The sequence below is a fragment of the Peromyscus californicus genome, unplaced genomic scaffold, assembly GCF_007827085.1.
Source record: "Peromyscus californicus insignis strain IS unplaced genomic scaffold, ASM782708v3 Scaffold_6__1_contigs__length_162567912, whole genome shotgun sequence".
Lineage (NCBI taxonomy): Eukaryota > Metazoa > Chordata > Mammalia > Rodentia > Cricetidae > Peromyscus > Peromyscus californicus.
The window spans coordinates 35183455-35198615 of record NW_026294584.1 but is presented as its reverse complement, the minus strand read 5'-3'; the positions used below and the strand labels follow the sequence as shown (position 1 = coordinate 35198615).

The window sequence follows — 15161 nt, the reverse complement described above, 5'->3', positions numbered from 1 at the left end:
CCTGATTGGTCCAATAAAAAGCTGAACAGCCAATAGGCAGAGAAGGGATAGGCAGGGCTGGTGGGCAGAGAGAATAAATAGGAGGAGGACTCTAGGTTAGGAACAAGAGAAGAGAGAACAAGGGTAAAAGAGCAGGAGACGCCTGGAGGCAGCCAGCCAGGCAACCATTAACCAGGCAGACACATAGAAGCAGAAATGAAGGGCATACAGAATGAAAGGAAAGTTAAAAAGCCTGAAGGCAAAACATAGATGAAGAGAAACAGGTTAAACTAAGTTATAAGAGCTAGTGGGACAAGCATAAAATAAGGTGAGCATTCATTACTAATAATGTCTCTGTGTCATGATTTGGGAGCTGGCGGGCCAAGAAAGCCTGCTACAAGAACCAGCTCCACAAAGCTGTCCTCTGAGCTCTATGTGCACACTGCGGTATGAACGCCCCCACAAATAACATTTTTTAAAAAGTGTAAATATCTAGCTTAAATTTAACAGTTACCAATTTCTAAGCCACAGGCTACTTTGAAGATATCCATGCTTTTTGATTATTATCAATGATTTTTAATCATTATTATGGTCAAGGAACAATAGGTAAATACCCCCCCTTCTATTACAAACTATCCCTTGGTTAAGTAAAATGCCCTTCTTAAATCAACTGTTGCTCAGCCTCTGGATTCGTCTGGACATTGCACCTATCTACCTTAGGTCTACATATTGCAGATCACTGGTGTTCCTAGAATGCATATGCTTTGTCTTTAGGATACAGTTCAAATGCTTCATCCTTTGGGCTCCCTCTCTACTGCAGTAATCAATTTCCCTGCTTCCAACGTTCCCACCGTGCTTCTTATATTCACCATAGCATTACCAAGATATTGCAATTATTTGTCAGCATGATGGCTTCCATCACTTCTCTCAACAGAACACACATTCCTTAATGTATGTCATTCTAGGCATCTAAGTGCTTAACATTTATAAATTTACATAGATGTTTTTGAGTTATTTTCTCTTAAATCCTGTTTGCTGAAAGGTTTTTGTTTTTTAATGTGAGAAAGAAAACTGCAGTATCCACATATCCAAGGAGCTTGCCTCTTAGAATACAAGTTTAACAGACAATATTTGTGTAAAGATTCAAGTTAATTAATTGAATAAAGAAAACTATTTCTAAAGTCCAGAAGCAAAGGACCAACATTATACAAACCTAACATCGTTACAAATCTAAAATACCTTAAGTGTGCTTTAAGGAAGAAATGAGCCAAAACTTTGGCTACCCTTAAAAAAGAATGATTGTAAGGTTATCGAACACTCGGCTTCATGTAGGCATTTAATTAAGCCATTTATTGCTTCAAATGTGTCACCATGAACATTTAAATATACACTACAGCAGTAAGGCCTCATTTTTTTTTCACCACCTATAAACTGTGAACTCACACTTGGGCCTTTTGTGCCACCCACTGTTACACAAGTTTTGTACAACAAAGATTCTGAATGTCCTTGGTGTATATGTAACAAAGAATGTTAACTGCTGGCCGTGATGCTTTAATGAGGTAGTTCCATGCTTGGCCATGTATGTATGCATATACTACACATATACACAGCTATACCATTTAGTGACAGGTTCTATTCATTTCTAAGTATTTAATGTAAAATTTTGGTGTATTTCTTTATATACAGTTGGTAAGAGAATCTATGCTTGGTCTCAAAGCTTGCTAACGTGTTTTCTAAGTGACTCAGTAGGCAGAACTTGGGAAATGAGAGAGCTGTAGCAAATGAATTCAGGGATGCTCCTGACTTGACAAGGAGCTTTCTCTCAAAATAGACTTCCTCTAGCCAGTTCTCATAGAGTCAATGAGTTTGGAAAAGCCACACTGTGTGACTACAGGATGTAAATGCCTTTCATCTAAGAATCTCCAGATAGCATATGACTGAGCTAACAGAACACAATTGTTATACCTTTCTCAAGGCCTATGAAATCTCCATGAAAACACTATCATGAAATCACAACACCCTTGATGATATAAAATACTAAGGACCATATGAACCTGTCTTTGGGGCCAACAACAGTTATAAAGTAGCCTGTGGCAGTTCCGCACCACAGGATCTTAGAGCTGAACAAAGCTCCTAAGATGTATTAAAGCTCTACCCTTTAGGTAGCACTACATAGATTTAACACTGTCTTTTGATTAAGTTCTAAAAGATTCACAAGTGGGCTTCATTAAAACACAAATCTGATGGACTTCATACATTTCAATAAAAAGGAACTATGATATAATAACTATCTTTGAAATTTCAACAATTTTTCCTACCCACCACACAGAACGTATTTTAAAGGAACCCTCCACTATGTACAGTCCATCAGTCATTAGCACCTATAGAAGAAGACCTCAGGAGTGCTCTGAAGACATCTACAACAAGCAGTACTTTGGTTTCACGAAGCCCAGGGTGATAAAGACTTGAATTAACTGCCACATCACGGTATCATAGAATTAAACACAGAGCTGAAGTTTAAGGTCTCTTTAGTCATACTGGCCACACTGATTCCAATCCAAACATCTACAGTCATTATTTCCATTTATCTGCTGTAATTAGGTTTCTTTTTTATCCCTTAGATTCAAAGCAAAGCCAGAGAAATATCTTAGAAAAATACATTTGACACTTCCAATTTACATTAAAAATGTCCTTCCCTTATTCTCATAACACAATTTCCAACCATTATTATAGAAATCATAGATTACATAGCATTCTGCATGCTAACCACTAATCTTTTTTAGATTATGAAAATTAGAAATAAATTGCAATTAAGAAATTTTCATAATTAAGTGTGTAAAGTATAAATACAAGTTATTTTTTTAAAAACTTTATTTTAACACCTAATACAATTCCAATTTAAGGATTACTCGCACAAAAAAATAAACACATTTGGTATAAAAATGTATCACTTTAACGCCCTTTCCCCCATAGGCCCCCACCCCCACCCTCTTGAGCTGCACTCTATCTGGATGCAGAACATATAGACTAATGGCACGAATCAGGTTTCACCTACAGGAGTTTCTGTTTATGTACCCAGGTACTCTAGAGGTCACCAGCCCACTTTATGACATGAACCAATCCCTTCAGCCTGCTGAATGAGTTTCACAAAGAAACAAAGCTTATTATAAAGGCATCTTAAAAACCATTATCGCAAATCCTTTTTAGAAGGACTGACTTTTTTTTTGTATTTTTGTTTTTGTTTTTGTTTGTTTTTTTTGCAACCATTTATATACAGTGTAACATAACAGCTCTGGAGTACAGTACATGCAGCAGAATATACCTGTTGAATATAAAATACTTTCTTAAAATCTTCATCGTTGGAATTCTTTGAAGTTTAAATTATAGAATGCCCATTACTTTGAGAAAATGGTTGAGGAGTACAAATGTCTGCATATGTTGGCCACAGAAATAATCCAAGGCTAACTGGAATAATATTCTTAGCACACCAGGAGTGCATAAATAATTTACTTACATTATTAAAATACAACTCATAAAATTCAAGTTCAAGATCTTCTAGGATTGTCTATGTAAATCCTTCGAGTGGTTGCCTGGCAATGAGTCGTCTCTCTTCCTCGTGTCTGACTTTCCGAGTCCTGTATAAACGCCACACTGAAGCTGAAGCTCTTCCTTCCTCCAGGGAAGCAGCTCTATTTGTGCCGACTGCCCCTCCTCTTCATGGCGGCGGTACACTGTGGACAGTACCACTTCCCCTTCGGGGCTTCTGTCAAGCCAACACACCCATAGTGGAACCACTCTATCGGGCACTGGAAAACAAAGTGAAAAACAAGTGTTGGGACTTGTAAAGAATAGATGGAAAAAGTGCTCAGGAGACAGAGCATTTCACTAACCAAAATGAGATCCGTGCAATCACATTTCTTGATCCCAGCAGTACCTTAGAGGTTACTGAGTTCAACTGATCTGCCTCATGGACCAAGAATTGGAAGCACAGAGAAAGGATGCTTCTTTGATAAGGAGGCTCATGGACTCTACAATCTGAACACTAAAGAATGAACATTCACCCACTGTCATCTACTTGGACTGCTAGGCAGAGCCATCTTCCAAAGACAAAAGAAGATGAATCTTATACGAAGAAGGAAAGTACATTGAAGATTTTAAGATATTCAGACCTAAGTGTTCTCCCAGGAAGTGGAATGAGCTAGCTATAACTAGAGACATCAAGTGGGGCGGCTCTGCTTCCTTTCTGGTGCTCCATTCAGAGACATGGAGAAAAATCCTCTGTGAAACATTCAGAAACCCTTCATTCCACAGGAGTCATGACACCCGCAAGAGCCCAGGAGGAACCAGAGGGACCCCAGAGGACATGAACTCTCAGTCAGCATCTTCACTAGCTCTGGAAATGGAGAGGGGGCACTGCTTTGAACACCACCCCCCAACACACACACGTGACTGCACAGGGCGGTTGGGGAGCACACTGTTCCGCACCCTGTCAGGGAAGGAACACACACGACTGTCACTGCGTTCAAGCCAATCTTTGGTATTCCTCAGACTGTTGTACAAATTCCACTCTTGTTAACATTAGGAGTCCAACACTACTGGTGTCACCACCGCCAGAGGGTTCAAGCTACTCTTCTGAAGTAGGAACAAAAGGGGCTCTGCTGTAAGGCAGGCAAGGAATGAGTCAAAACTACTGACAAAAATCTGCTCAGTATTTAGTCAAACACGTATCTTTAACCAAAATTAAGTCCCTGCCGTGGTTTGAACTTGAAGTTTTCCTGAGAAGCTCCAGGGTTTGAACAGTTGGTCCCCAGCTGGTAGCACCATTTAGGAAGTTTATAGAACCTTTAGGAGAGGGAGCCTTGCTAGAAATACTGCACTGAGGACCGGTTTTGAGGTTTTACAGCCTGCTCCTACTTCTGCTTGCTGTCTCACTTTCTATTTCCCGCGTGTGGGCGAACCGTTTAATACTAGGCAGCCTCTTGACTGCCCGGCCAACCACAAGGTCCTGCTACTGTGTCTCCCCGCCAAGATGCATTGGATCCCTCTGAAACTGTATGCCAAAAACCCCTTTTCTCTCCCGAAAGCTGCTCTTTGTCAGGGCATCCTTATCAAGTAACTAACACATTTCCTAGGAGAGGAAGCAGGAATGCCTTCCTTCAAATTTCCCCATTTCCTCATCAGAGACGGCCCGTCCCAGCGTAAGTCTCTGGTGGAGGGCATGCTGAGTGCTGCGATAATGGAGGAAATAAGCCCACATTAGGTCTTCCTTGTTCCCAGGCTTCAGCTGCTTACAAGAATGGAGGACTTTAAAGTCTCATTTCTTCAATGTGGTAAACAGCCTGGACTTTAGTAGAAAGAAAGGGAAGCTCTTAGAACTGCCAGAAGTAACTCTCAAGAATTTAATCTGAACTTAACATTGTAACACTACCTTAAAAAAAGTTAAGCAGGGGACTCATGAAGGGACATGGTCCTGCTGTGGATATGCAGATACTCCTATCAGGAGAATGTAGCTATCATAAATGAAAACCTGATTTTCAGATCAGAAGATACAGTTAATAAGACAAATACTCAATTATCTACAACATTTTACATTCCAAAGAGAAAAATGTAATACTCACATCTTGGTTATCACATCCCACCATCTCGCCATAGGATACCTAGTTGAAAGAAAATTAGACAAACTCATTATAACTATGTAATAAGAACTGAATCTAAATTAGATATTTATGATGTCAGAGAACAGAGAGAAACTCACTGAAAATACAGTGAAGGAGTTGGGAATATGGTGGTTTTGTTATCTTTCTTAAAAGACTATGGGACAAGGGGATATGCCCAGAAACCACCTGCTCTTTGGAAATCTGAAAGAATTCACTACGTAAGCCACACAGAGTGGGAGTCAGATTTGTGGAGGTGGTCCTTGTGGGAAAACTAAAGTCTCTTTCTGGCTATCGACCATTGATGGGTTTATATCCTCCTGGGTCACTTCTGCATCAACAGAGTTTGCTACTGAGACCAGAGGAAGACAGCAGGTGTCCTCAATGACCCTCCACATAGTTTCTTTGAGACAGGGCCTCTCAAAATTAATAACATACATAACAAAACAACAGAAAATATAGCCAACTCCGCTGAAGTTAATTTATAAGAATATAAAATGGTTTTAAAACACATTTTAGCACACGTACTAAAGCCAACTAAAACAATCATTTCATATAAAAGTTCAAAGTGGTGCATTGTATTTAAGAGAAAATAATACTTAGTGCTGAACTAAGCTTTAGGAAATGCTATGCATATCGATTTTAGGTAGCAGAAATAGATGTATATCTTGGTAGACTGTATCAAACATTTATAACATCATTGTATTTGAATGGATTAATATAAAGTTAGTATAAAAGCAATTACGTTGAAAATGATGGTCATAATACTTGTTATTTAAAAGAAATGAGAACTGTAACATAATCTACAGCTAGGGATGGACTAAATAAATTATGGTACAAAGCATGAGAGCTAGCATTGAAAAAATTTTAACAAGAACCTTGTTTTAGTGAGCAAAAGAGAGTTATAGGCATACAAACATACCACGTCCATATATCCATATAGATTATGTGTACATATCTGGTATGGAATGAATGTTTGTATTCTTCAAAATTCCTATTTTGAAGCCATAACCCCTATAACTGAAGACTGGGCCCGTGAGGAGTGGTTATGGTTAAGTAAAGCCAGAATCTGATGGTTCCAGTGGCTGTACGAGAAGAAAAAATGAAGCTGGCACATGCTTGTCTATCTGCACGATATGGTGTCCCTGTCTCCCCATGAACACTCAGGAAACTGTCTTCAAACTATAAAAGTGGCCTCACCAGGAAGCTAGTCAACAAGTGTCAGTCTTGGCTCTCCCAGTCTCCAGAACCATGAGATGAGTCTCTGCGTGGTAAGCCACTTAGCCAGTAGTATATTATATTAGCCAGCATACATGCAAGGTACATAGTGGTGTGATATCAAAGTGTCTCACCACCGACTGTACTGGAAGGCTGACATTCTGTGTCACTCACATGTTTCTTTATATTCTTGGTATTTACAGCAAATATGCTACTTTTATAAGAGGAAAATTCTGCAAGTAAGTCATTCTTGATTTTAGCCAGAATAAAAATGTGCTGAAAATGAACCCGTTATCTTCCTTCTTGTTTATTCAGACTGCACTTTTATAGCTAGGCCCACACTTTTACCTGATTACAGATGCAGTATCGAGGTTCATTGGGGTCATAAGTCCAGTCAACTTGACTGTTGGAATCAGATTCGGGCACTACTGTTGCTTGCTGGGAGACTTCTTGTACTACAGTTGAAGATGATGAACATAAAGATAAGGAAGAAGAAGAGGAGGAAGAGGAGGAGGAGGATGACTGCTGGCTTGAAGACTTTGTGTTGTTTCTGGAAAACATTAAAGAAAGGTCAGTTTTCTTTGCTCATCATGAGAGGTCCCCTAAGGGTGACTACTAGTAACTGACATGAAAGAAAAGAACACATCAATGCCTGATGCTACGTTAAAGAATCTCATTCAGAAGCAACTTCCCAGAGCAAGGAAAAGCTACATTGTTTTCAATAGTTTATTTTTATTTACAGCTTTTTACTTCCGAAAAATAAAATTATTGAGAAGAAATACTTTAAAAATCTTCTACACGTCAAAGTTGAGAGTATCAAAATTCATGAATTGTTCACAACCAACTCTATTCTAGAGTTCTAAAATGCAGAAACTTATTCCAACTGTGGTTTTCCCTCCCGTCTCCCCTAGATCCACTCCTCAGTTTCCCTTCAGAAAAGGGCAGGCCTTCCAGAGGTATCAACCAAACATGGCGTATCAAGTTGCACTAAGACTAGGCATATCCCCTCATATTAAGACTGGATGAGGCAACCTAGTAGGAGGAAAAGGGTCCCAAAGCAGACGAAAGAGTCAGAGACAGACTCAGTTCCCACTGTTAAGAGTCCCCAAAAAACACTAAGCTATACAACGACAACATATATGCAGAGGACCTCGGTCAGACTCAAACAGGCTCCCTGTTTGTAGGTCCAGTCTCTGTGAGACCCTATGAGCCCTCGTTAGTTGATGCTGTGGACTATTTTCTTCTGAGTTAATTAATTATTTTGGCCTAGCATTTATCCCTTTTATATCTTCAGACAAAGGGTCTCTCTGTAGCCTTGGCTAGCCTGAACTCCCTATGTAGACTAGGCTGGCCTTGAATTTGAGGTAATCCTCCTGCCTCTGCCTTCCAAGTGCTAGGCATGCAGATGAGCACCATCGTGCTTGGCTTGAATTTTCAGCATGCGTAAGTACTTGGTGCACCCATTATCTTAGATGAATAGTGGCAAATGATGAGTTTTCAATTCCGCAGTTCACACAACCACCCTAAGTCGCTCACACACCAAATCGAGGGCTGTTCTCATATAATCAGTTTTGGGGACACAAGCAAAAATTCAGATGCTTTACTTTTAATCAAAATGAAAAATCTTGTGTAAAAAACTTCCTGGGATACAATTTGTACTTTATGTTAATTAACCATGAACCACCTAAATTAAAAATGGAAACGGTATCATAAAATGATTTCTCTGAAAGAATAAAAGAAAGTAAAAAGAAGTCATTTATATAAAAAGTCAGAAAAACTGCAAACGACTTTAACAGTTGAAGGACTTCCAGCCTTCAAGGTAAGGAAGGCAGTGCAAACAGCTGTCTGCCTGCCTGCCTGCCCGCCCTAGCATTCAGCTGGGGCCACTGCACCGGCCTTGGTTAATTCCCGGAGGCCCAGCTGAGGCACACAGTACTGAGCAAAGGCACGCAGCACATCCATTACAGGACTTACTTGCTCTTCCTGCCACTTCGGGAGTCAGCTGCCGAGGAACTGGCATTCTGTGTTAAGGTCGTCATGAGGGCCGATGAGGAGGAATAGCCAGCTGTTTCTCTGGGCATTGAAAATTCTTTTCCCAGCTGAAAGTCATTATTCTTAAATGCTTCATAACTGGCTTTTAAACTTGATGTTCTTCGTCCTTCTTTCATCTTAAGTAGACATGCATTGACAGCATTAATATACGTAAATACATATTTTCTCTTTTAAGCGTTACAAGTTATGGCTATTTAAGTCATTTCATGTAAAGATTCAAAATCATTTCTAGGCTAAATTGAGAAAAACTATGGGAAATAGAACTTCTTAACTTACACTGTGTGCAAACTACAGAAATGAGCTAACTGCAGCCAACACAAATCCAGCAGAAAGCCCGACTGTGGAGCGAGAACAGTAACAGTCCTCACAATGAGAGCAAGGCTACTCGAGCACTGACTGGGAGAAGGTCGGTGTGTGAGATGCACGAGGCATCACGCTCTACCCACTGACCCTCTGCAGTATTAATAAAGCACCACCTAGCCTAAATGCCCCACTTCAAACCGAAACCACACGGTCTCTGAACCCCGTCTCTTTACATCCAGTGGTTGCTCTTGGGGTCTGCCAAGGACAGGAACAGAATGTACCATCTGCCTCTAAACCCTTGCCTGGTACCTGGGCTGTTGCTTGCACTGCTTGAGCTGCTGCCATGGTGATGGCCCCTGCACCAGTCCCTGAAGATAAGGAGCCAATATTATAGGATGCCAGGGGTTGGGACGAGTTCACATTGTAAGCATTGTTGGAGGAAGCTGTGGAATTATTATTTCGACAACCTGTAAAGAAGTAAAGAAAAAAATTGGTTGCAGAGAACACAATGTTACTGAGTTTAAACTACATTATTTATTATCATTTCCAACATATAATCATTAAAATTCTTCAGATACTTTAGGAATTGAATCAAAGAAAAATGGAGGCCCATTTTCCCTTTTCTATTCTCCACCTGTAGACTTTAACCAGGTGACACATGTAGGAATTATAACCCTGAGTGCTTCTCTATCCCCTTACTCCAACACAAACAAAACAAGTGAATTATCACATTGAAGAAAACAAACTTACCCAGTGTGTTCTCCTTAGAAGCATCAGATGTAAGGGTGGACAGAAGAGCTTCAGATTTGAACTTCTTTTCAGGGATATGATCTGATGCTGTATGGTGAGAAGTTGGATTATACTTCCTTTCTGAATAAAGAGAAAGAATTCACACAATTTTAACCTTTAGAGGACTATAGACAGGGCATAAGAATACTTCCACCTTTTTATAAGCCAGTACAGTTATGATCTAGGTTCCCCATGAAATGGTCATTGTGCTCACCAAGGAGAGGACAAGCAAACAGCCTATGCCATGCTTCACCGAGACAGTAGACACTTCAAACACTTCAGAAACTTTAGGAGCAAAATACTAAAGACAACCCATGATGCACTATGGTTTCACATATACCATGAGAGGAAGTCCATTTTAATATATTACCTATCATTGAGAATAGCTTTCAATTTACCACTCTTTCCTATTGAATTATCTTGTCAAAAAAAATTAAAGAAAGCAGCAAGACTACTACTAGCCATTCACACAATTCCTTTACTCACTAACTCATTAATAGTGAGATTTTATCACATGCTAAATGTTAGGCTAAGCACTGAGAGTTAAGGCTGACCGAGACATACCTTACATATTGTTCAGGTCAGACATGATACTCCCTAGGTCTGTGGAAGCTGATAGGTGCTGCTGGTATTTCTATATATTCTGTCTCTATGTTTGTGGGGGGCTATCCCACCCCCACTTTTCCCCAGGGTACTCTTGAGCAGGAGCAGCAGGAAATATAAGATAGAAGTATAGCTAGAGAGAGACAGACAGAAACATAGACTAGCCTCGGGAGGGCCTGGATCCTTATCCATCAGGCCCTGACTGTATCTGCCAAAGGGCTTTTAAAGGAATGCCAAGGGGTGGAACAAAAGACCTCCACCCAGGCATGGTCAAGTGCAGACTCTTCCAACCACCTGGCAACTTTGCCCATGGTCAAATCATCCCCTTGTGCAGCTCTACTGTGTCAGGCAAACTCGGATCTCACAGGGAAACTTCTGAGGGCTCCCACATATGGTTATAGAAGAGACTGCCTGTTCCCAGATTGATTACACTTTGCTTAAATGTAGAAGTCTGTAAGTAAACTGTGACAAAAGTCTATTTTTAAAAAGAGAAAGGGAAAGATATTTCTCAATTGGTTATGTGGAGTTAATAAAGAGAATATATAGGTGACATCAATGAGTTTTAAACTATACTTGAATCAAACTTACTTTCCACGGGAGTATGTGAATGAGCGTGGTGATTGTTCACTGGCTGAGAAGGAGTATCTAATTCCAAAGATCCTAGAGAGGGGCACAGAAATAAAACAGAATTAAATGTCACCATAGAACTTTACACATCAACCAACCATAAGCAATGTATCCCCTCACAGATGACTGCCCAACTCTGGTGCATAGCCTATCATTTTAGCTGGACATGTAGAGGGTCATGACCTTTGATTTCATTTTGAACAATCCTCTCTCTAAGCCAAGATTCATTTCTCAATATTCACTTTAAGTATACAAAAGTTCAAGGCATGCTAATGTCTAATTAGGGAATCTCTGGTGCTGGGTGATACATAAATAGGAAAAGGGAGCATTACAGCTCTATTAATGGTGAGATCTAGAAAATTCAACCTCGTGACAGATTCACTAGGTAATCCTGAAGGTCTAGGTATGAGGATATTACTGCACAAAGAGAAATTCTTTCAATCACGAAAATGAAGTGTGATTCTGACAACTCCAGAAAAGAATTTAGGGCTTTGCCTGCAAAAGGTGAAGGATATAATTCCTAATACCAAACTTGAAAATACTTCTAAAGAAATTCTCTGAGTTTATTCCCTTGAGATAAAGTCATGTCAGGGGGCAGGGTGGAACCGTTTTTGTAATGTGATTCAGTTCCATTTCATGTGTCTGTGTCCTCGGAGTAGATGTTTTTATCAACCCTCCTGAAGCAGTGAGTAGGCGGGCCTGGGGTATTGTTATCCACAGCTACCACCAGCATTTCCAAAGGAAAAAAACCTTCAAAGGCAGTTATACAATATTTCATTTTGTTCCCCAATACCCATTATCCTCAGATAGGTTTCCTCCAGAATAAAGGTATTGCCAGCAGAGAAGACATTATGTGAAGTGATGATCTACTTTTAAATTTAAGAATGCAATTCTCGCTAACAGGCCCACGCCTGGCTTCTCCAGATGAACTTCACATGTCTGATAAACACAGAGCTTGGGTACCTTGCAGTCATGAAACCCACTATCTGGCAGGAGACCCAGGAACAAGTGCTGGCTGGTGAATGCACCAAAGTACATGATCTGTTGGAACACTGTAATTGAATTCTCACAGAACTCACCCTCAACACTCAATGACTACCTACCTCCTCTGGCCCTACTACCAAACTATCTGCTTTTATTTCACCTATTTAGGTTGGAAGAGATCCTAAATCAGTTAAAAACAGAGATCTTGTTCACATTTTGAGGAAGTCTCAGAGTTAAGCCCAGGATGTATCTGGTACTAAGTTGGAGTACTGCAGGTTAAATCTTGATAGACAGATAGATAAATAAAGAAACAAACAAACAAACAAACAAACAAATAAATAAATAAAATACACTAGCATGGCTTCTTCTGATAAGGGGAGATTTTGGAAACAAAAGAGGAAGTGTTATGGACCCAATGGAGATCTCAGTGCACACAGGTGAGGCAAAGCTTCAAGAAGTTCCTAAGGGGAAATGCAATCTTTCTCAAAGCCTAAGCACCTAAAAACAGACTTCATTTGTGTCTCACTCTTGGCACTTGTGTTTCTTTGCCTCTTCTTGCTCACCACTGACCAGATTAGCATCCGAAGACATTAAAAATGGAAGGTGTGTCCAATGTGGAGCCACATAATCACAATCACAGTGCTCTAGAACCTGAGGCAATAAGGTTTTATATAGCAAGATCACATCTCAAAGTGAAAATAAGACAAAATGGAAAGACTTTGTACGTTATTTTCATAAAGAGTGAATGGGATGACATCTTGTATTATCTCTCTCAGAGTCGATGACTCAAAGACTTCAATGCTAGACTCCAAGTTATGAGACCCAGACGCCACCATCCACCATAGGGCATGCATGCATTATTTGAAAGGCTTCTGTGAGAAAATGTCTCCTTGGTGACTGACACAGGTAACTTTCCACGATAGATTAAAAACCATAAATTTTACTTACGCCTCTCTAATATTTCCGTAATCCCAGCATTATCAGCTTCCAGCTCCATTTTAAACTTAGCCAGTTCCTGATCCAGTTTTCTCAAGTGGCGATCTACCTGTTTCAAAGAAGATAAAAGATAACACCCAAATCTGGGACCCTTCATTAAACCATTCATACAGTTTAATGAAGAAACTTAAATCTTTGTTTCTTCCAGCAAATTTGTCAATCACCCTACACCTTAGGGTGCTAGGCCAATACTCTCTCAATCTTATGTTTAAGAAACCAGAGTCTCAAATACGTTAGAAAAATGTTCTATGACCAATTTTCAGAAGTGGGGCTGTGAAAATCCAAGCAAGTGCCAGTTCTGAGGGCTGGAGGACTAGCAATGCTTCACAATATGCCTAAGTTACCTTCTGCCTGAACTCTATCCTGGAGTCATCTACAGTGTCCTACAGAACTGCCCTAAGCCTAACAAAGGGACACAGGCAATCAGTGCTGCACAGCAGGAAAGTGAACCATTCTAACTGTAGATGTTTATGTAAAGGCTCAAACAAAAGGGTAAAAAAGCTAAAAATCATCATTTCTGAAAAAGTTTGGCTAAAATGGTTTCATTTGTAATACTACTGCCTTAGTTATGATGGCAAAATTTTATCTTATGATAAAATATATCTTTTCAATAACTTAGGAAAATTATGATACTTTCAACTAGCAGTATTCTAATATATTTGCAAGATGAATGTTAAATATTTTCCAATATTCTTCCAAACTTACTATTATAAAAATGAACAAACAATCCATCAAATTCTTTGAACTGTATTTTTATTGCAATACTGACAAGATCTTTTTTCAAAATCTAGCCTCACTGAATTACTGTTAAGACTAATGACAGCAGAGGATGGAGAAATGGTCCAGTGGTTAGAAATGCTTAGGTTCTAGCACAACACTGAGGTTAGGTACCCACCAGAGGTTAGGTGCCTATCACCTGCATTTGATGGCTCTAGCTGCAGGGGATCCAAAGCCCTCTTCCAGCATCCACGGGCATTTGTGTTCATGTGCACAAACCCATATAACAGATAATCACAAATATGCACAATTAAAATAAAAAAAACAAAGTCTCAAAAACAAAACAAACAAGTTGCCGGACATGGTGGTTCATGCCTTTAATTGGGAAGTAGAGGCAGGGGATCTCTGTGAGTTCCGAGCCAGCATAGTCTACACAGTGAATTCCAGGTCAGCGGAGCTACATAGTGAAACCATCTCTTCTCTTTTCCACCCCTCCCCTCAACAACAGCAAGCCCAACCAAACCAAACCAAACCAAACGAACAAGAATGGCTTTCTTATATACACCACTATGTACTACAACATAAAACGAAGAAAAAACTCTCAATTGTTCAATTAAGTACTTTGTTTCTAACATGAGGAGGAAGAGGAAAACACCAGCAAAATACAAGATGCAGGACAGATGCTACTGAGGCCAGGTAACTCGGTGCTCTGTGCTTTAGATGTCCTCTTAGTTACTTTTCTGTTGCTGTGATGAAACATCATGACCAAAAGCAACCCTAGGGGGAAAAAGTTTATTTTAACCTATCACTTGTAGCCCATCATCCCAGAAGTAAGGGCAGAAACTCAAGGTAGGAAAATGGAGGCAAGAACTGATGCAGAAGCCATGGAGGAGTGCTGCTTACTGGTTTGCTCCTCATGGCCTGTTCAGCCTGCTTTCATACAGCACTCAGGACCACCAGCCCAGGGATGGCACCACCCACAGTGAGCTCTGTAGTGGGTAGCTGTTCTGTCTATGACCTTGAAGCACCACCCCTAGAGATGCAGCAGGTAACTGCTCCACCTGCCTATGACCTTGAGATACATGCCCCTGGGGCATGGCCTCTCAGCAACCCTTAAGACCTGAGATGCAAGCAGGCATCCCTCTGCCCTCTTCGCTCCCTCGTGGGACTTCCATGCAGGACTGATTCAGGTAGCTGGCACAGTGTTCCAGAACCTGTGTCAATTCTGTTCTGTACAGT

The 15161-nt window shown here is 40.2% G+C and overlaps 1 protein-coding gene across 3 annotated transcripts in view; it reads right to left on the bottom strand.

Annotated features, from left to right (window-relative positions):
* Positions 1-1302: 1302 nt before the first annotated feature.
* Ing3 (inhibitor of growth family member 3) overlaps positions 1303-15161 on the bottom strand; it is a 29077-nt gene continuing 15218 nt past the window's right edge. For all 3 annotated transcript variants that reach the window (XM_052720682.1, XM_052720684.1, XM_052720685.1), the window contains 8 exons: positions 13158-13254; positions 11187-11258; positions 9957-10076; positions 9516-9673; positions 8826-9019; positions 7200-7401; positions 5598-5636; positions 1303-3785 (listed from right to left, as the gene is read on the bottom strand). In XM_052720682.1, the coding sequence (XP_052576642.1) occupies positions 3669-3785; positions 5598-5636; positions 7200-7401; positions 8826-9019; positions 9516-9673; positions 9957-10076; positions 11187-11258; positions 13158-13254 (999 nt within the window). In that variant the 3' untranslated portion in view covers positions 1303-3668. The remainder of the gene's footprint in view (positions 3786-5597; positions 5637-7199; positions 7402-8825; positions 9020-9515; positions 9674-9956; positions 10077-11186; positions 11259-13157; positions 13255-15161) is intronic.